General features: G+C 41.2%; 1 protein-coding gene across 15 annotated transcripts in view; it reads left to right on the top strand.

The window, feature by feature from the left end:
- Nucleotides 1-20,344, top strand: part of CLEC16A (C-type lectin domain containing 16A) — a 189,645-nt gene that overhangs the window by 57,832 nt on the left and 111,469 nt on the right. For all 15 annotated transcript variants that reach the window (XM_043523250.1, XM_043523249.1, XM_037911469.2 and 12 more), the window contains 4 exons: nucleotides 1,953-2,062; nucleotides 7,632-7,676; nucleotides 12,323-12,373; nucleotides 15,933-16,061. In XM_043523250.1, coding sequence (XP_043379185.1) covers nucleotides 1,953-2,062; nucleotides 7,632-7,676; nucleotides 12,323-12,373; nucleotides 15,933-16,061 — 335 coding nt within the window. The remainder of the gene's footprint in view (nucleotides 1-1,952; nucleotides 2,063-7,631; nucleotides 7,677-12,322; nucleotides 12,374-15,932; nucleotides 16,062-20,344) is intronic.

The raw sequence follows: 20,344 nt of genomic DNA, 5'->3' as shown, positions 1-20,344 counted from the left end.
TTCAATCGACGTTTTTTTATGCAAAATTTGGGCATTCAGCTAAATTTTTTTTACAGAAATCTGCTTTCCTTGAATTTTTTTGTTAATCAGAAAAATGAAGGGTTTTTTTATAAAGTTCAAATTTGTGCGGGTGCGGGGAGGAACACACCCATTTTTCCAATGGCTCTAGTCATCTCACCTCTTCTAAATTAAGTAACTCATGGAAACATTGTGTTCAAGCATTAGCTCTTCACTGCTTGGTTTCTATTTAAACAAAAGCACTTCCTTAGAATCCATAATTAGCACTGCTGGGCAAAACTGGTAGTGTGTTAGACATGATTCAGAGAAGTCTCCTTATTCCCCCCTCCTGCTCCAACTCTGGACGGGGCTCTACAGGGCCTTGTTTCTGGTCCTCTTCTTCCTCTATAATTTTTCTGAGTAATCTCATCCAGAAACATGGATGAGAATATGATCTTTATGCTGAGGATTGTCAGATCTACCTCTCTTCTGAACCACCATCTGCTATCCAAACTTAAATTTCTTCCTGTCCTTCTGAAATCTCACAGATGTCCAACCGTCAGTTTAAGATCAACATGGCCAAAACAGAGGTCTTAATCTCACCCCCCGCCCTCCAATACTGCCATCCTCCCTTCTTTCTCTATCAGTGGGCAACATCCTCATCCTTCCTGTAATCTGGGCATAATCATCTTCTCTGCAAGATTTAAACATAGCCTAGATGTGAGAATCTAGACGTGGCAAATTCTTTCTGCATAACATAATGTTGCTAAGATATGGTATTTCTAATCATCTACACAGCTAAAACTGTCATCAAAGTCTCCTCTTGGCTACTGCAACATCCTCCCCCTCCCCCGCCCCTGGCCTTGACACAGGCAGTCTTGCCTCGTTCGTATCCATTTAAAATGTTGCTGCAACAATCACTTTCCTAGCTTGTTGCTTTATCGGTCACCTGCCACTTTGCTTCCCTTCGCTGGCTCCCCCTTCCCCGCCACATCAGACGCAAGTTACTTGTCTTCGCTTTCAAGACCATTCACTGTCTATCCCATGCTACCTGTTGTCTCATATGCTTTTGAGATGTTCACTCCCACTCCTGCTCTTTCAGTGATGCCAGCCTTAACTGCCCACTTGTTGTTTTTTCAAATAAACACCCTGTATTTTCTTCCAAGTTGCCCATCATGCATAGAAGGGACTACCCAGAAAAATCTGCAAAGCTACCTCATTGTTCTCCATCAAATCCCTCCTTAAAACTCTTTTCTTAATGCCTTGAAAAAACTTAACAGTTAGACTGCTGGTGTGCTGAGACTGCTGCTTGTCATGCTGACCAATGTTGGCTCTTCGTTCTCCCCAATCAATCCACCTGTTGTGTGTATCTTATCTGTATCCACCTGTTGCCATCTTATATTTAGATTGGGGGCAGACAGTCTTGTGTTTGTATATTGTCAACACAATGAGATCCTGGACCATGACAATGAATGATGATAATTATACTTCTGTTCCTGAAAGCTGCACTGGTGTAGCACAGTTTTTTAACCTGAAGGAGTGAGCTGGGGATGGGGAGAGAAGAGAGCTCTTAAGGTTTCCTTTCCCCAAATGTTTGAAAAAATCCTGTTTGCTGGATTAGCCCAAAGCCAAAAAATTTGCTTTTAGTTTTGTGTCTGGGGCTGAGTCTCCTGGCAATAGTGATTTGACAGCTCCCAGAGAAGGAGTGGACTCCATCAGTGACAGAAATAACCTTAGCTTTCTCTTGAGAGAGCGCTATTTTGCAAGGTCATAATCTATGTGCCTGAGACTAGATCATGCCGTTGTAGTATAGTCTGGTTTTGTTGTGTGTGGCCGTTTGTGTGTGTGTGTGCGTGTGGGGGTGGGGGTGGGGAATGGAAAGCCTCTGAGTAAAAAAGATTTCTCCCTGAGTAAATACCCTGTACATCAGGATTGTAATTGACTTCTTACTTTAGATGGAAAAGTTCGTCTTGCAACACTGGAACTGGGCTGTCTATTACTAAAGCAGCTGGTATTATCTAAAAGTGGCAGTATTATAAAAGATGTTCACCTTGCTTGCCTTGAGGTAAGTGTGTGCTACTTAGCTATCACCTTAAAGTTAAGGCCCACATAAGTAATGGTTTTGTTGGTTATAATGGCAGCCGGACATGAACTACAGCTGCACAGATCATTCTGTTCTGTTTAGTTTCATATAATCCATCTCTACAGCAAATACCTTTTGTTTAATTGCACAGAACTATCTGAGGAAAGAGGCTGTCTAGCGGTTAGATTAAGGAATTGGGAGGTGGGACTCCTAGGTTGTCTTCTCAGCTTTGCCATCACCTTGCTGTGTGAACTCAGGAAAGTGTCAAGATAGCTGTGTATAAGGGCACTTCTGCACTGCCCCACAGTTCTGACTCTCTAGGGGTATAAATAGCAGTGCACACCAAAGTGCTGCACTGTAACTCTGCTGTGTGGATGTTGCAGGTGCAAACTAAACGGTTGCTACTTCACATTAACGTGGCTCTGTTTGAGGATTAAGTTAATGGGAAGTATGAACCTTTTAGTTCTCATGCAGCATCCGCATGGGGCAGTTACAGGGCAATGCTTTTGTGTGCACTGCTGTTCACACCCCAGAGTCCAAACTGCGGGGCAGTGCAGATATGCCTTGTGTTTCTGTGTAAAATTTGGATGCTCCCCATCTCGCAGTGGTGCAGTGAGAGTTAATTATTTGTGACTCATTTTGAGTTGCTCAGATGAAAGGCATTTTGTAAATGCAAAACCCCTGTTCTTTTCATCAAGATGAAGATTGGGAGGCTGAGTACATAGAAACCATGCCCAGTATATAATCAGCTTTTTTTCTGAATGAAATTATCAGGGAATAATTCTCCTTTGAGTGGCTTCTTCATATTCTCATTCATGGGATATGCCAACTGGATACAGCTGAGACAGTGGAATCTTAACCAGGAGTGCTTATTAGAGTGCTCTTGCACTCCCTCCTTCCCCTTCCCTCACTGTTCCTGAACACCCAGATCATTGGTCTGAGTCCTTCTTAAATTGCCCAACTATCTTTAATAAAAATCTGTACATATTCTAACAAAACTTTATACTATATTAGGATTTTAGTGTTAGGGTGGCTGCTCCAAGCATTAGTCCTGGAAGAAACCTTGATGGCAGACCCAAAAATTAAGCAGCTTGGCTTTAAACTCTGTGCTGCTTGCTCTTCAGGCTTCCCAGGATCAGTGTCACATGGTGCCTTGCCTGCCCCACAGAAAGATATTTATTATTAATTTTTATTAATTGATCAGACTGATTATGGCTAGACTGGTGAATGCTACCGTGGCAGAGAAGGCACTATTGACCAGCTCCTTGACATTACTCATACCTTCATTCCAATCATTGAACCAGACAATGCCAGTCTCCTTTCGAACCTTCACATCTAAAGATACTGGATTTGTCTGTAAAACTGAAGGGGAGAGAACAATTTCCCACTGTAGTGCATAATACATTGGAAGATGAAGAGTAGATGGTTTTACACAAACTTCAGGAAACAGATCCTGTATTCGAAGATTGACTATCCATTGATGAAAATGCGAAGATGCTGTTGCCTTTTGCAAATTAGTGGAAAGAATACCAACTACTTCAAGAAAAGAGTTCATATGCATATGTTCATTTGACATCCTACATTCTCTCAGCAGTATTAAATGGAATTTTACAATTTGTGATGCTCATGTGGGCAAGTCCAGCTTTGGTTCAACCAATATTTTAAAATACAGACAAATTATGTCATTTACCCCAAAAATGGCTTCTCCTATTCCTACACACGCACAGAATCAAACTCCCTGGTGGTTTAAGTGGCTGTTCAGAGGTCTAAAGGTCGATTAGTCCTTCTGTACTGCTTCATATAAGGATGGAAAGAAGATGATTTATGGGGGTTGGAGGAAGCCTTTTCTTCCTCCACTTTAGGTTTGAGTAATAAGCAGTGATCTTGCTGTACCAATACCATATATGGGTGAAAATGTCAGTGCCTACTGAACTTTTCCCAGGCTTAACAGAGAACTCGCAAATGCCATCATTATGGTGGGTCAGCAAGTGGCAAAATATAACTTGGGAACATCTCTTGATTCTTCCGACTCTGCAGTTAGAGCTGTAGTTTTTGCAGTTTCTGTTAGAAGGTTCGCTTGTTTAAATCTGCAAGAATTCCAGAAACAAAGTCTCTCTCTAAATTTGGGGATCTTCCCTTAGAGAAGGACTGTTTAGTACCAAAACTAATGAGGTTTCTGGAAAAATTAGACCAGACACCCTGCCAAGTTGCTGGGCATCTAGCAGCAGCCCAAGAGGAAACGTGGTTTTCAGGTACCCATTCATAGTCTTCCTCTTTTCGACTTCCCCACAGGAGACTGTTGTTACTAACAATGTCCTCTTCACACTGAAAGGGCTACTGAAGAAACTTCAAGAATCAGTGCAAACAATCATCTTTGAGAGCAGTGATGTCGGGCCTTTGGCCCCAAGTTTGACATACTGCCCAGGAACGGCAATCCAGTACTAATTGAAGTGTATTTCCCTCAATTTAGAGCCTGACTGGATCATTTTTTCCACTGCATTTCCACAGGCAAGTGTCTTTTTTAGAAATTACAAGAGGTATCAATACAGTTCAAAACTATTCATCCTTCCATTCCCTATTAGGAACCCTCGTTGCAAAAACCTGTTGAGATAATTTGGTTCTTGCCCTCCCCAAAAGAGGGTAGTGCCAAGGAATAGAGGAGAAACACAGGGCTCTATTCAAGGTCTTTTCTTGGAGGTCTTCACCCTATACTAGACCTTAAGAAGCTCAATACTTTCATCAGAAAATTAATTTCCATATGCTGACCCAAGCCTCTACTATACTCTCCCGTTCTTAAGGAGTGGTTGCTGCTCTCTGTTTAAAAGGACACCTGTTCCATATCTCCAAAAGACTCACTCATCGTAAGTACCTTCATTTAGTGGGGCAGGATCATTTTAGTACAAGATGGTCCCTTTTGGACTTTCTGCTGCCACAGAGTATTTACAAAATGTGCATCTGTGGTGGCAACTCACATAAGAGGGAATTTATGTGAACCATTTGAACAATAGGTTATGTAATCAAAGGAACACCTTTACAATGCTCTCTTCTGCATATACTCCCTTTGAAAGATCTGGGTTCATGATAAATTGAAAAGTTACTCTTACCAATCTCCTATAAAAGCTCTTTACCTTTTGAATGGATATTAAGTAATGTTTTACCTCAAATTCATGGGATTTTTAGTTTCAAAATAAGTCACCCTATATGCTAATCTCAAAATGAGAACCTTATAGCACTGGCTGTCAACCAGATACAGAGTACAAGACAGTGTGTATTGAAAATTAACCATTCCAGAGAAAGTGCTGTGATTTTTGAGGTGGGGCACTCAATTTGCAATGTCTTCAGGGGTATACCATTCAGCCCTCTTGTTCCATTTTAACAGTTACCTCTGATGTGCCAACAATGGATGGGGGCCTCACTGCTTCTGGTTCACAGTATAGGGAACACTAAAATCCCCCAGAGGCTAAGTTACAAATAAACCTTCTGGGGCTCAGAGAAATTTGTTAGGCATTAAAAACTTTCTTATGTCACCTCCAGCACAGTGGCTCCAGGTGGTTATGAACAATATCACAAACAGGGAGGTTCCTATTCTACTCAACTTTGCAGAGAGGTTACAGTTTTATGGGAATGATGTATTCTTATGCACCTGTCAGGGAAGAACAGCAACCTGACAGACCAACTAAGAAGAATAACAATAGAGGCTCACAAGTGGTCACTGAAAACACCAATGATGGAGGAACTCTCTGCATGGTGGGGACACCACATTATTTACAAAGAAGTCTGTTTGGAAGTGTCAAAGGTTTTGTTCATGAGCACAGAGAAACAGGCATTTTGAGTTTTGATTCTGCATCTAATGAAGGCAAGGACTCCTGCGTGCCTTTCTTCCTATCCTCTTATGCAGGGGGTCATAAGGAAAGTAAATCAGGACAAGGTCAAGATAATCTTATTCACGCCTGCTTGGCCCAGAGAACAATGGTCCCCAGACCTACTGTACCTCTTAGCAGGGACCTACAAAGTGCTGCCTGTTACTCCATATTTACTGATCCAACAAGATAATGGAGTCTGTCCTCTAGATCAAAGCACACTGCATGTCACCACATGGGCAATAGATTTCTAATGGACTTTGAACTACTTTTGTTATGCTGATGTTCAGAATGTCTTAATGAGCTCCAGAAAAGAATCTAATCAAATGGTACAATTTAAAACTGAAAAGCTTCAGTGTCAGCAGGTAATAATACATCCCCTTTGACTGCCCAATTCAATGTATACTGCTCCAGCTTAAAATCTCAGACTTGCTGCTTTCTTTAAGGTTCATTTATCTGCCATATCAGCCTTCTATTCTTTTGATGATAAATGTTTGCTTGTGAAACAGTTAAGTCTCTTTAAACATTTCTTAACATTTATCCTCCTATTAAACTGTCATCCTGGCAGGACGTAAATCTGGTTCTCACACATTTAATGAAATGGCCATGTGAGCCGATGGGAGAATTTGTTTTTATTTCATTTATTAAAGTAGCACTCCTGGAGGCAGTTCTGTGTGCAAGGTGAGTGAGCAAGTTAGAGGCACGTATGGTAAAACCACCATTTACAGTTTTTTCATGAGGACAAAATAGTTGTATATCTTCACTCCCTAATTTCTCCCTAAAGTAGTTAGACTTTCACATTAATCAGTTCACTTCTGTTTCTCTGAGTTTCATGTGCAGAAGGATGAAGCCAAACTGCATACTCTTCATGTTAAAGCTTTAGCTTACTATTTAGGTGGGAATAAAGAGTTCAGACATTCACCAAAGCTATATCTCCCTTTGCTTAGAATAAAAAGGGGCAAGCTGTGACTTCCTAAACATTACTCATCTGGGTCAAAGCTTGTATAGGAGAGGCTTTTACATTCATTTCAGGAATGGGAATGGAATATATAAGGTCTTGATCTGCCAGGGCCAAAGGAGCTTCAGTACCATATCTCAGACACATACCAATTAGAAATCTGTAAATCTGCAACTTGGAGCTCTAGTTCACACTCCTACAAAACATTGCTGTCTGAACCTCAAGTGCAGATCTGAAGCTCAGTTTGGCAGAGCAGTCATTCATTCACTTATTAATTAGGACTTCTCATCTCGCCTTCCTTTGCATCTACTGCTTGCCAGTCTCTCCCATGCATGGGAATATATAGACGCCACTTGAAGGAGAAATAACAGTATATTATTTGTAACTGTAGGTCAAGATGGACTCTGCGTATTTGCACTCTCTGACCACCTTCCCCTCTTCCTTGACTCTCATAAACTAGACTTGAAGCAGAGGGAAGGGACTGAGGTGGCTGGAGCGCTACAGCTTCTTTTATAGTCTGACCCCAAGAACATTTGGGATTGGTAAGGGGAGGGGCAAGAGGACATGAGTGCTCCAGTGGCCACTGCTAGTTAAAGTTTCACTGTCTCAGTGCACCTGCTGGCACATCCCAGGAGTGCTAATATGCAGAGTCCATTTCAAAGAACTCCAGTTGCAAGTAAATAACCTTAATTTTGGGTGTTAATCTGATCACTGACCTATTTTTTTTCTCTAGGGTGCACGAGAAGAGAGTATTCATCTTCTGCGGCGCTTCTATAAGGTACTTTTTTTAAAGAGGTGGATAAAATTAATCTTTTCTTATTTTAAATATTTCTTCTTCCAACTGAGGTAGACTACACTGTAGAAAAAAATGTACACAATATTTGAAGAAAATGATGGAGTTAAGTACCATAAATTATATTGCCCGTATTGTATGCAGTGTCTTTGTAGCTATTTTGGTCCCAGGATATTAGAGGGCCAAAGTGGGTGAGGTAATATCTTTTTATTGGACCGACTTCAGAAGGGTTTTAAGCCCTATGCTGGTTGCAAGATGTTTCTGCCAGTGAGTGACCCTCGCTCCAGGTGCCTGAAGTTTCTGAGTGAGGGCCACATTCAAGACCCACTGCTGGACCTATAAAGACTTGAAGCTGCATACAAAAAAGGACAGGGAGGTTGTCTTGTGTCCATCTTTGGAACCTTCCCACTTGGTGCAGGTGCCAAGTACATCTATGTTTGCTGTATGTGCCCCTCCAGACGTTCTCATTTACCCCCCAAAGATCAAAGGTAAGGCACCAATCCCCTTTTCTGGTGCTGAGGAAAAAACACACAAGATCCAATGAACACCGTTCCTCTAATGTGGGTAGATCTGATTCTGGGAGGAGACTGAGATCCCTTTTGCCATCTATCCTCAGAGTAGCAGATATGGCAGGTAGACAACGCGTCCTGGTACCAACCTCTGCTATATCTGTGTAAGAATCATTGACTCTGGCACTGGCTTCTGCGTGGTCGAGGCCAGTTCTTACTTTGGTGCCGAAGCTTGTGGTGCAGCAACTGCTGGGCCAAGGAGGTGTCTCAGTGCCGACAACACCTGATACTTGTGCAGCACATAGAGTTTTGCTCTGTCTCTCTGTGCCAGATTCTTCAGTCATGCAGGCGATAGGCCTACTGGTACTGGTCCCCTCTCTCTTCCCCTGCCCTAGCACACTCTATCCCAGCAGAAGTGCTATTTCAAGGCAGGGACAGCAGGCCATAGTGCCATCAATGGTCAAGTCCTTGGAATGTCCAACTCTTTTTCTCATCCTGTCCAGTCCAGGGATAAACAAAGTATGTTGTCCAAGTACGATCATCCAGCAGATGTTCCATTTCCAGAATCGAGTGGCACAGCACCATAGTGGCTTAAAGATCACTCTGGATCCTCCTCAGAGTCAGAGGTTGATTCCTGCGCACCACCTTTCCAGGATAGGAAGTCATACCAGTCATTACCATTATTGGGAGGATCCCAGTCCCAGGTAGCTATCTGACTTTGGAAGGCGTTCTGGAAACTGAGATCCATGGAGCAGTTATAGTTGGGGTCCTATGCCTCACCGTTGGCCTTTTTGGAACCCTTGAGTCACCCTCCCACAGCAGTCTTCCCCTGTTCCTCCTGTTGCAAAGTCACCTAGCAGGTGCTGAGACAGAGATCCCATGAAAATGTTCAGGTTCCTGTCTTTGGTACTGACCAAGAACCACAGGCTCCTCCACAAATTCTTGTGGCAGAAGCCTAACCATTAGAGAAGGTTCAAACCCAGCTGCCTTTGAACTCATCTTCCTCATTGCCTCATGACGCCACAATGTCTGGGGATTCCTCTCCTGTCCACGATAATTTCAGGTCATATCAAGAATTGTTAGAGTAGCTAACTCTCTTGATATTCAAATTGAAGTGATTCAGGAGATTTCCCATAGACTGATGGACATACTAGCCTCTGCAGGGCGTTCGGGTGGCTCTGCCCATAAATGTGGCCTTTTGTAGCATACAAAGTAGAGTGGCTTCTCTGCCCCTGACTGCTATGAGAACCAAGAGGAGGTGGTATGTCCCTTCTCAGAGATATGAACATTTTTTACACACAGCCTTCATCAGGTTCATTAGCAGTGAGTGAAAGATCACATCAGGGATAATTATCTTCTACCACGAAGGACAAAAAAGCAGAGAAACTCCAACTTTTTGGTAGAAGGGTTTATTCCACATCTGGGTTTCAGTATTGAATCTCCAATCACCAGGTCTTACTGGCTAGATACAGTTTCACACTCTGGGACATTATGCTGAAGTTCTTGAACAAATTGCTGGAGGAGGCCAGGCAGCACTTCCAGGCCATGATAGAGGAGGGTAAACTAGTGGCTAGACCCTCCCTCCAGACAGCCTTGGACAGGGCTGACTCAGTGGCTAGGGACATGGCATCCTCAATAACTATATGCAGATGTTTGTGGCTAGTCATCCAGTCTCTCACCAGAAATTCAGCAGGCAACCCAGGATCTTCCCTTTGAAGGTCCTACACTTTTCTCTCAAAGTACTGATGAGCTGTTATGTAGACACACAGATTTGAGCCCCAGGTTAAAATCTTTGGGTATTTACACACCCTTTCTTAAAAGGAAGCAATTCTGCTTTCAGCCTCTTCAGAGATACTTATTCTACCTACTTAAGCACCACAATGGAGAAAGACACAGAAGAATACCATCACCTTATTGTAATGCAGATTCCTTGAGACAGTATGCAGCCTCTAGTCAGGCTATTTGACTGCTTTTTTGAGGACAGGATACCCAACTTATCATATTAGTTTCTTCCATCCATATTTTTTTCCAACAGGTTATTGATGTCCTACATGACCACTGATGAATGGGTTCTAAGCACCCTGGCATCTATCATCCCCTCCATAGATCCCAGCAACTTGAGTGATGCATATTTTTATGTGGCTATCCACCAGAGCCACAGGAGGTTCCTAAGATTTGTGGAGCACAACACTCATCAGTTTGCAGCCTGGCTTTTTGGTCTATTGGCAGCCCTGTGAGATTTTATAAAATGCATGATGGTAGTAGCAGAATTTCTAAGGACCCATCAGCATTACTAGTACCAAATTCAAATCCCAGGGAGGAGTGGGATCTGCCACATCGGGAAACAGCCTGTCCAAACCCTTTAAGAATCTGATGGTCATAAGGTTAGAAAACACTGATCTGTTCTCTATTGGTGGATGGAATGCAGAGAGAGCTTCTGAAGGAATTTAGAGAAATTTTGATGCTTTCAGTGAAGCAAATAATCCAGGAGATGCTAGATAGAAGCCAGGATTGTTTCTGGCCACTGCTTCTTCATTACTTCTGTCTATGAAGGTAGTATTCTTGGTGGCCATTAACTTCACGAGAAGGGGATCTGACCCTCCATACACAGGTTTTTTATAAGGATAAAGTATATTTACATCCTCATCCAAAGTTCTTCACTAAAGACATCTCGGAGTTCCACCTTTAATCAAGCCATGTACTTACCATCCTTGTTACCTAAGCTACATTTTCATAAGGATGAAGAGGGACTTCATACTTTGGATGCCAGAAGGGCATTGGAATTTTATTTGGACAGAACTAGATCTTTCAGAAGATCTACCCAGCTGTTTGTTGCAGTTGCAGACAGAATGAAAGGCCTCCCAATTTTTAGGCAGAGGATGTAATTGTGGATTTCATCCTGTATAAGTCTGTGCTATGACATTGCCAAAGTACTTCCACCAGTCAGGGTGGAAGCTCACTCCACACGAGCCCAAGTGGCTTCCGCTGCTTTCTGGCTGAGGCCAAAGACAAGAGATGTTTGTAAAGCTGCAGCATGGTCATTGGTGCATACTTTAACAAGACACTGTGCTATATCCCAACAATCCAAAAATGATGCCTAGTTTTGGAAAGTAGTTCTTCAATTGTTCAGGTAGACTCCAAAATCCTACTCCAGTGTAAACTGCTTGTAAGATACCTAAAGTGGAATGAACATGTGCCTTCATTCTAAGGAATAAAAACAGTTACTAACCTGTTCTGTAATTGTTCTTTGAGATGTATCACACATGTCCATTCCACAACCAACACCTTTTCCACTCTACGTTGGAATTTATCTGGTAAGACGGAACTGAGGGTGTGTCGAGGACAGCTCCACCTTTTCTACCATTAGCTAGTAACACAAGCATGCAAAAGGTGCTTGTGCTATCCTGATGAGTACTGCTAAGAAAAGAACATCTTCAGCTCTGGTGCACTGGGTGTGCACATACATGTGAAATGGAATGGACATCTACAACGCATCTTGAAGAAAAACAGTTATAGAACAGGTTAGTAACAACTTTGTCTTGAACATGGATTAGTGAGTAGAGCACAAGCAAGGTATCAGAGGTGTATGATTGTAGTTTATTACATGGTTCTGCTACTTATGAATGGAACAGAACCTGAAACTTAAACCTCATTGGAGTACATCAGGGACTCTATCAGCGTTAGGGAAACACATGGTTATTAATGACACTTCTTGCTCAGCAATTATCTTTAGAAGGCTCATAATTTATTCTCAGCATCTTAAATATTTTCTTTTTTCCCCTATTTAAGTGAGATGTTCACAGCATTGCACTTCTTTTAGTGCATTGTAAACAAATCATGAGAGAGCTGAAATATTCAAGCTGACAATTTAACTCCTCCTAACAATAAACTAATGTCAAATATCCCAAAACAATTAATGAACAGACATGAAATGCTCCTATTTTGGTAAGTTCTTAAAAGAATGAGTGCTGAACGATGATGCAGGATTTCTTTTTTACTTGAATTTACTGGTGACTTACGAGAAATGTGGGTAATGAAAAACAGATGGCTTATCAAACATGACCCAGGATCCCTAATGTATATGTTTATACATGGAGAAATAATATCTTGGTTTTTTTTAAGGGAGAAGAGATTTTTCTGGATATGTTTGAAGACGAATACAGGAGTATGACAGTAAGTGATTAGAAAATAGAGGTTAAAATAGAAATGCTGATGTAAAACCTCACAAAATACCAAGGATTTTATTTATAGGACTGGAATAATAAAACTGCATGTGTTTTGCTCAGAGGAGCAAACTACATAACTAACTACATTTTAATATAAGGCCTTTTATCTAAAAATTCCCCAATACTCTAAATTTCTATAAAAAGCCTAGAGATCACTTAATCCCCTGAGAAGTGTAGTATCTGTTTAACAGCATGCCGAAACACTAATCAATGGAAGTAAAAAAAATCCTCTTTTCCTCTGGTAGGTGTGTAGAATGTAATAACCCTGGTTTCCATGCTAGATCCCAGTTTTGGTATACACTGCTTCTCTTGTGAAATGGGGGAATGGAATCTTACTGACAACAGACAGCAGAGCCTGGATTTTACATCCTATTTGAAAGATGGCACTTCCAGCAGCATAACACCCTGTGTAATAATCTCCATGATTTATACCTTGTCAACTCAAGTTTAGATAGTTTTAATTAAAACTGATTTTTCTGAGCAATGATACTAGTGGCAGTTGACATTGCTATAATCATAATGCTGGCCAGAAAACAGTCCTTGGTTTTGCAAAGATTTAATATTTAACCTATAAACATCATGTCTTAAAACAGTGTTTGGGCATCTCTGACCTTGGGTTGCCAGACTGCTAGTGTCACAAATATTTTTTCCTGTTAGATAATAGCAGGAGGCACAATAATTAACAATTACGTCTCCTATTAAAGTGTACAACCTACAGTTTGTATATTACAAAAAAAAAATCTTTTAACATTGGGAGGAACCTTGTGAGTCTGCTCAAAGTGGGGAGGTTGGAAATCTTTGGTCTGAAATGTTTCCTCCAATCTTTGCGTATTGAATAGCTTTCACTGAATGTTGGTGTGGTTCTATTCTGAAAAGTGCCTGAAAAACTTGTGCTGGATGGTTCCATGTGTATTACCTCTCTACTTGGCACTGAGTCCATGTGCTATGAAATCAAAGTTGTTCTCTCGCAGTTCTGCAAATGCATTCTGAGATCTAAGGACCAGATTCTTCTCCCATCTTATGCCAACATTAGACTGATGTAAATCTATTAACTTGATGAGAGTTTTCTGATTTACACCAGCAGATGAGAAAATCAGGCCCTAAGAGTCCAGTTGCATTCTCTCCTTCAAGCACAATCATTGTAACAGAGGCTTTTTTGGCAAAATGAGGTAGTCCATGACATCTGTGCATCTCTGTTGCCTTTAACAGGGTTACAAAAGGGTATGTGATTTGTTCATAGTGAATAATTCTGTTGAAGCAGAAGGAGGAGTAGAAACCAGCTTGCTCACTACTGTCTCTGCAGGGCCAATGAGTAAAAAGTTTGTATTTCACCAGCATCAGCAGATCTGAGTCAGATGGTGCCATATCTGCATTTTTACTTTTCCAGGGTAGAACTGTACTTTGAAATGTTAGCTTCATTTTTGAACTCAGTTCACCTTTTCAGTAAGAAACCTGATCAACTTTGTTCCTGAATGTGATTTTATCTGTAAGATAGCTGATTCACCTTATCTCAGAGCTGTTCATTTCTTGTAGTTATGCATTCACAATAGCATTATCTTTAATTTAGACTTCCATGTTATTTTTTCTGCTATCTTAATCTTGCAGATTAATACCCACCAAATTTCTTATTCACCAAAACAGTTTTAACTGAGTTATGCAACATTTTAGATACCTTAGGAATTTCTTCAAAAGGTATATGATGCTGAGAAGTCTTTTTTTTAATTATTATTATTATTTTATTATTAGCAAGCCATGGGGACCTGCATTCAGAACCTGTGTTTGTGGCAGAAACCAGTCTGAGATTACAGTGCTTAGATCCTTATCTGTTTCAGCCCTGTCTTGTTTTGCAGCATCTGGAAGCACATCATCATAACAAGAGTAGGCTTCAGTTGTCAGCCATCCAGCATGCCTACTGTGACGGGTTGGATCACAGAAACCCCCTTGGGGCTGCCAACTGATGTGCCAAGACTACTTCTGCCCCTGCTTTCCCTGCCAGCTTGGGACTCTAGCACCGTGTCTTGCTGAGCCAGACATGCCAGTCTGCTGCAACACAGACCCAGGATCTGAACCATGTGTCCCAAAGCTGCAGACAAACTGAAAGCAACTTAAGAAGTGTTCCTGTCTTTGACACTCAAATGCCCAACTCCCAATGGGGTCCAAACCCCAAATAAATCCATTTTACCCTGTATAAAGCTTATACAGGGCAAACTCATAAATTGTTCACCCTCTATAACACTGATAGAGAGGTATGCACAGCTGTTTGCCCCCCCCCCCCCCAGGTATTAATACATATTCTGAGTTAATAAGTAAAAAAGTGATTTTATTAAATACAGAAAGTAGGATTTAAGTGGTTCTAAGTAGTGACAGACAGAACAGAGTGAATTACCAAGCAAAATAAAATAGAACACGGAAGTCTATGTCTAAGAAAACTGAATACAGATAAAAACCTCACCCAGTAAGCTTACTTTTATAGACTAGTCTCCTAGTCTGGGTCCAGCAATCACTCACACCCCCTGTAGTTACTGTCCTTTGTTCCAGTTTCTTTCAGGTATCCTTGGGGTTGGAGAGGCTATCTCTTGAGCCAGCTGAAGACAAAAATGGAGGGGTGTCCCAGGTGTTTAAATAGACTTTCTCCTGTGGGTGGACACACCCCCTTCCCCTTGTTTAGAATCCAGCTACAAAATGGAGTTTTGGAGTCACATGGGCAAGTCACAGGTCCATGTATGACTGAGTTTCTTACCAGCCAAGCCACATTCCTGGGAAAGCTCAGATGTGGATTGGCGTCTTCAAGATCCATTGTCCATTAAGTGCTTCTTGATTGGGCATTTAACTTGCATATTCCTTCTCAAGAAGCTGACCAAATACTTACAAAGGCTACTTAAAAATCAAGCCAGTACACACCCAATATTCATAACTTCGAACACAGTAATGATACATGCATACAAATAGGATTAATAGATTCAGTAGATCATAAGCTTTACAGAGATATTACATGGCATATGTAGCATAAAACATATTCTAGTTTTGTCATATATACATTCATAAGCATATTTCCATAAAGCCTTATGGGGGGCACTGTCACACCTACTTTCCCCTTTTCTTTGGGACACCATCTGAAAAAAAACGTACTCTCTAGGCAAACTTCAGATTTAAAATATTAGAAATACATATTAACATCTATTTTATATGCACTGTAATGCTCTTTCCTTTTCTGGGTGCACTGCTGTACATCAGTAAAATCCCAAACTCCAATATGAATTTATTGATTTGGTCCACTTTTTTGTTTGGGGGAAAAAAACAGGCTTTACCTTGAATGAGCAAATATTGACAGAGTATATTTGTAGAACTTGTTTAAATTTTATATCTATGCACACACACCAGAGTCCTGAAAATATCATGTATGCTGCTTCTGGGGTTTGTTAGAAATAGTGAGTTGCATTTGAAAGTGAATTTGCAAATTCCTTTTATTGCTGTAATGTACGCTGAATGTGGAATTATTTTCATAGATTAAGCCCATGAATGTGGAGTACTTGATGATGGATGCCTCCATTCTGCTCCCACCAACAGGGACACCACTAACTGGTATTGATTTTGTGAAAAGACTGCCATGTGGAGATGTGGAAAGAACACGAAGAGTGAGTGAGCCTAGTTTTCTTAAATCCTTTTGTGAAATGACACTTAAGACTTTCTCTAAATAGGCAGCTGGCTGCACCTTCCGTGGGAAAAATGTTATGTCAACACAGAGCATCAATTAAACAACTAAACTTATGACTATTATCCATATAGTAATGAACTCTTAAAGTATTTTTGGCCAATATACTGGAAATTACATCATAGAATCAAAACTAAAGATAGGAAAAGCCACAGTGAGGTCACCTAGTCATATCCTATCTAGTACAGAAATGTTTTCTCTACGGTATTTCTTGTATATGGTAACTTTAATTTGTATTTGGGCAATGGACAATTTTCTTTATTGTACTTGGAAAAGGTTCAGAAAATGGCAACAAAAATGATTGGGGGTTTGAAACGGCTTCCATATGAGGAACAATTAATAGGACTGGGACTTTTCAGCTTGGAAAATAGACGACTAAGGGGGGATATAATAGAGGTCTATAAAATCCTGACTGGTGTGGAGAAAGTAAATAAGGAATTGTTTACTCCTTCTTGTTACACGAGAACTAGGGGTCATCAAATGAAATTAATAGGCAGCAGGTTTAAAACAAACAAAAGGGAAGTATTTTTTTCACATAATGCACAGTCAACCTGTGGAATGCCATGCCAGAGGATTGTTGTGAAGACCAAGACTATAAAACGGTTCAAAAAAGAACTAGATAAGTTCATGGAGGATAGGTCCATCAATGGCTATCAGCCAGGATGGGCAGGGATAGTGTCCCTAGCTTCTGTTTGCCAGAAGCTGGGAATGGGCGACAGGGTATGGCTCATTTGATTACCTGTTCTGTTCATTCCCTCTGGGGCACGTGGCATTGGCCACTGACGGAAGACAGGATACTGGGCTAGATGGACCTTTGGTCTGACCCAGTACGGCCATTCTTATGTTTAATGACTCTCACATTAGGATGCTTTTTCTGCTACTCAGTGTAAATTTTCCTTTCCTGATCTCATGCTGTTAACCATACTTGTAGTTTTTATCCTATACCAAAATCAAAAGTTTGCTTCTGTCAGGGTACCCCCACAACTCTGAACTCTGGGGTACAGATGTGAGGACCCACATGAAAGACCCCCTTAAGCTTATATTTTACCAGCTTAGGTTAAAACTTCTTCAAGGCACAAATTCCTTTCCTTGTCCTTGGACGGTATTTTGCTGCCACCACCAAGTGATTTACACAAAAATTAGGGGAAGGGTCACTTGAACTCCCTATCCCCTCCAATATATCCCCCCAAGCCCTTCACCTCCTTTCCTGGAGAGGCTTGAGAATAAAATACCAAACAGTTGCCTTAGCAATGTGAGCTCAACCAGACCCTTTGTCTTTAGGACACTAAAATCAATCCGGTTCTTAAAAGAAGAACTTTTATTATAAAGAAAAAAGTAAAAGAATCACACCTACAAAATCAGGATAGAAGGTAACTTTACAGGGTAATAAGATTTAAAACACAGAGGATTTAAAACCTGGGCTCAGCTTCACAGTTACAAAAACAGGAATGAAGCTACCTCTGTAGCATAGGAAAATTCACAAGCCAAAACAAAACCTAATGCATTTCCTTGCCCTACTCAGTTTCTGTGGTTTTAGATGGATTATTCCAGGTATATTTTTCAGAAGATAGTGTACCTGCTTGGCTTTTCTCTCCGTCTAGAGAGGGAACACCACACAGAACAACAACAAAAATCCTTCCCCCCACCCCAGATTTGAAAGTATCTTCTTTCCTCATTGGTCCTTCTGGTCAGGTGCCAACTAGGTTTGAACTGCTTAACTCTTTACAGGTAAGGCAATCCGGTACAGCTGCCAAGGAGGGATTTTATGCTACTCTTCCCTCTTTATTCATGACAGCTTCATTGTCTAATTCACCCTTCAGTAGCAGCATGAAGCACCAACCAGAAGCCCCAACCTGGCTCCATTGTGCTAGACGTATAGATATAGCAAAATACTTTTCCTGCCCCAAAGACATTAATCTTAGTTTGGCAAAAAGTAACCACTGGGTAAAACAGAACAGAGTCAGGTGGGAGTGGGGAGAGTAATACAAACACGTTTTTTCATAACAATGCTCGCCATTTGTAGGTATAAGTTTTTTCCTATTAATGAAGAAGACTAATTATATTGGTAGCAGTAATTTTAGGTTGCCATTTGTTAACATTGTCACCTGGCAGTGTTCTGCAAGCATCGTAGTAGAAGTAAGTCTTAAGCAGGGATTTGAATGAGGATAGTGTATTGGGTTCCCAAATTTTCATGGGAATGGTCATTTCCCCCCACAAGGATTGACCTATAGAGGGTGTTTGTTGGAGAAGCAGGCAATGGAGGCTGGCATTTTTGACAACAGCGACAAAAAAGCAACTACAATGTTCTATTATATTAGAGCAGTGAGGAGGTGTTAAATTGTGAAGCACCTTGAAGGTAAGGAGAAGCATCTTGTATTGGTTGCAGAGGGAAAAGTCAGTTAATTGACTCAGAGGGAAATCCTGGCCAGGAAGGTGGTCTTAGCAGCATTTTAAATGGGATTGAGGAGATAAGTTTGAGATAGTCAGGATGTGAGATAAGAGCCTGAGTGAATTTTGGTGCTAAGGACAAGGAAAAACCAGATCTTGAGTATGTTATATAGGAAGAAATAAGAAGATTTAGATATTGCCTTGTTTTCTGAGCCTAGAGGGAAGGCTGAATCAGTCAAGAAAGATCTTGGAATCCTCATGGATAGATTTCTGAAAACTTCCGCTCAATGCACAACAGTGGTCAAAAAGGCTATAACAGTATGTTAGGAACGGTTAGGAAAGGGATAGAAAAATATCATGATGTCTCTATATAAATCTGTGGTGCTCCCACCCCTTGAATACTCTATCCAATTATGGTTGCCCCATTTCAAAAAGCATCTAGTGGAACTGGAAAAGTTTCAGAGAAGGGCAAAAAAGATGATCAAGAGCACTGAATGGCTTCCATATTAGGAGAGACCAAAAAGATCAGGGTTGTTCAGCTTAGCAAAAACAACTAAGGGGATACGATGATAGAGGTTTATAAAATCCTGAATGGTGTGGAAAAAACTAATGCAGAAGTATTGCGTTATTCTTTTGCACAATACTAGAACCAGGGGCATTGAGGAAATTAATAGGCAGCCAAGAAGTATCTTTTTCACACAACTAACCTGTGGAACTCATTGCCATGGGATGTTGCGATGGCCAAAAGTATAACTGGGGTTTAAAAAGAGCTTGATAAGTTCATAGGGGATAGCTCCATCAATGGCTATTAGCCAAGACGGACAGGGACGCAACCCCATGCTCTGGGTGTCCCTAAACCTCTCACTGCCAGAAGCTGGGCCTGTATGGCAGGGGACAGATCATTGCATAATTGCCCTGTTCTGTACACTTCCCTTTAAACTTTGATATAGGCCACTGTCAGAGACAGGATACTGGGCAAGATGGACCATGGTCTGAACCAGTATGGAAGCTCTTACGTTCTTAAATGGTTCTTTCCCTTTAAGAATCATAATTTGAAATTTAATTCCCTTTGGTATTTAGAGTGCAGTACTAGGTATGCTGGCCTTGCCACTATAAAATGTTCGTTATGGAGATTAGCACTCTCCAACTTCATAAGTACTTGTGCTTTAGATCTCTTTGAATGTATGTGTAATTGCTGGTGCCTGCTTATATCCGTGAGGAAAAAGTGAAACAGCAGATATTTCCAAGAATATTCTAAATATACTGTTTCTATCAATGCTTATTCATTTAGCTCAAACATGTTACCACAGTAATATAGTTCAGCCAGCTGCACCCTTGTGGGATTACAGGGGATAAGTGAGAAATTGCTTTCCATGTTCAAAATGGCTACTGACTTACTGAGTAAAGCCCCAAGAGGTATTGGGTCTCTCCTGAAATACTCAACTGGGAATTGTGAGCTCCAACGGGAGGGGGGAAGGCAGGCATCCTTTTAGGCTTCAAGGACATCTAGTGGTCCCATATGTCCCATACCCCCCTCAGTTGAGTGGTCCCCCAGATAAGAATGAGTATAATGCTACTTCCTGTAAACAGTCACACACTAGACTAGACTCTAATCACACATGACACAGTTAAGAGATTAATGAAAGGACTAGTGAACATTTATTACTTCTTCGAGTGGTGTCCCTATGGGTGCTCCACTCTAGGTGTCGGTGTGTCCCTGTGCTGGAGATTGGAGATTTCTTGCAGCAGTACTGGGTTGGGGGAAGGGCGCACACAGGAGTAATCTCATGCAGCCATTGGCACCTCCTGTAGTGCTTG

This window comes from Chelonia mydas, chromosome 10, assembly GCF_015237465.2.
Source record: "Chelonia mydas isolate rCheMyd1 chromosome 10, rCheMyd1.pri.v2, whole genome shotgun sequence".
Classification (NCBI taxonomy): domain Eukaryota; kingdom Metazoa; phylum Chordata; order Testudines; family Cheloniidae; genus Chelonia; species Chelonia mydas.
The sequence above is the reverse complement of the archived record's forward strand: the minus strand, read 5'-3'. Positions and strand labels throughout refer to the sequence as shown.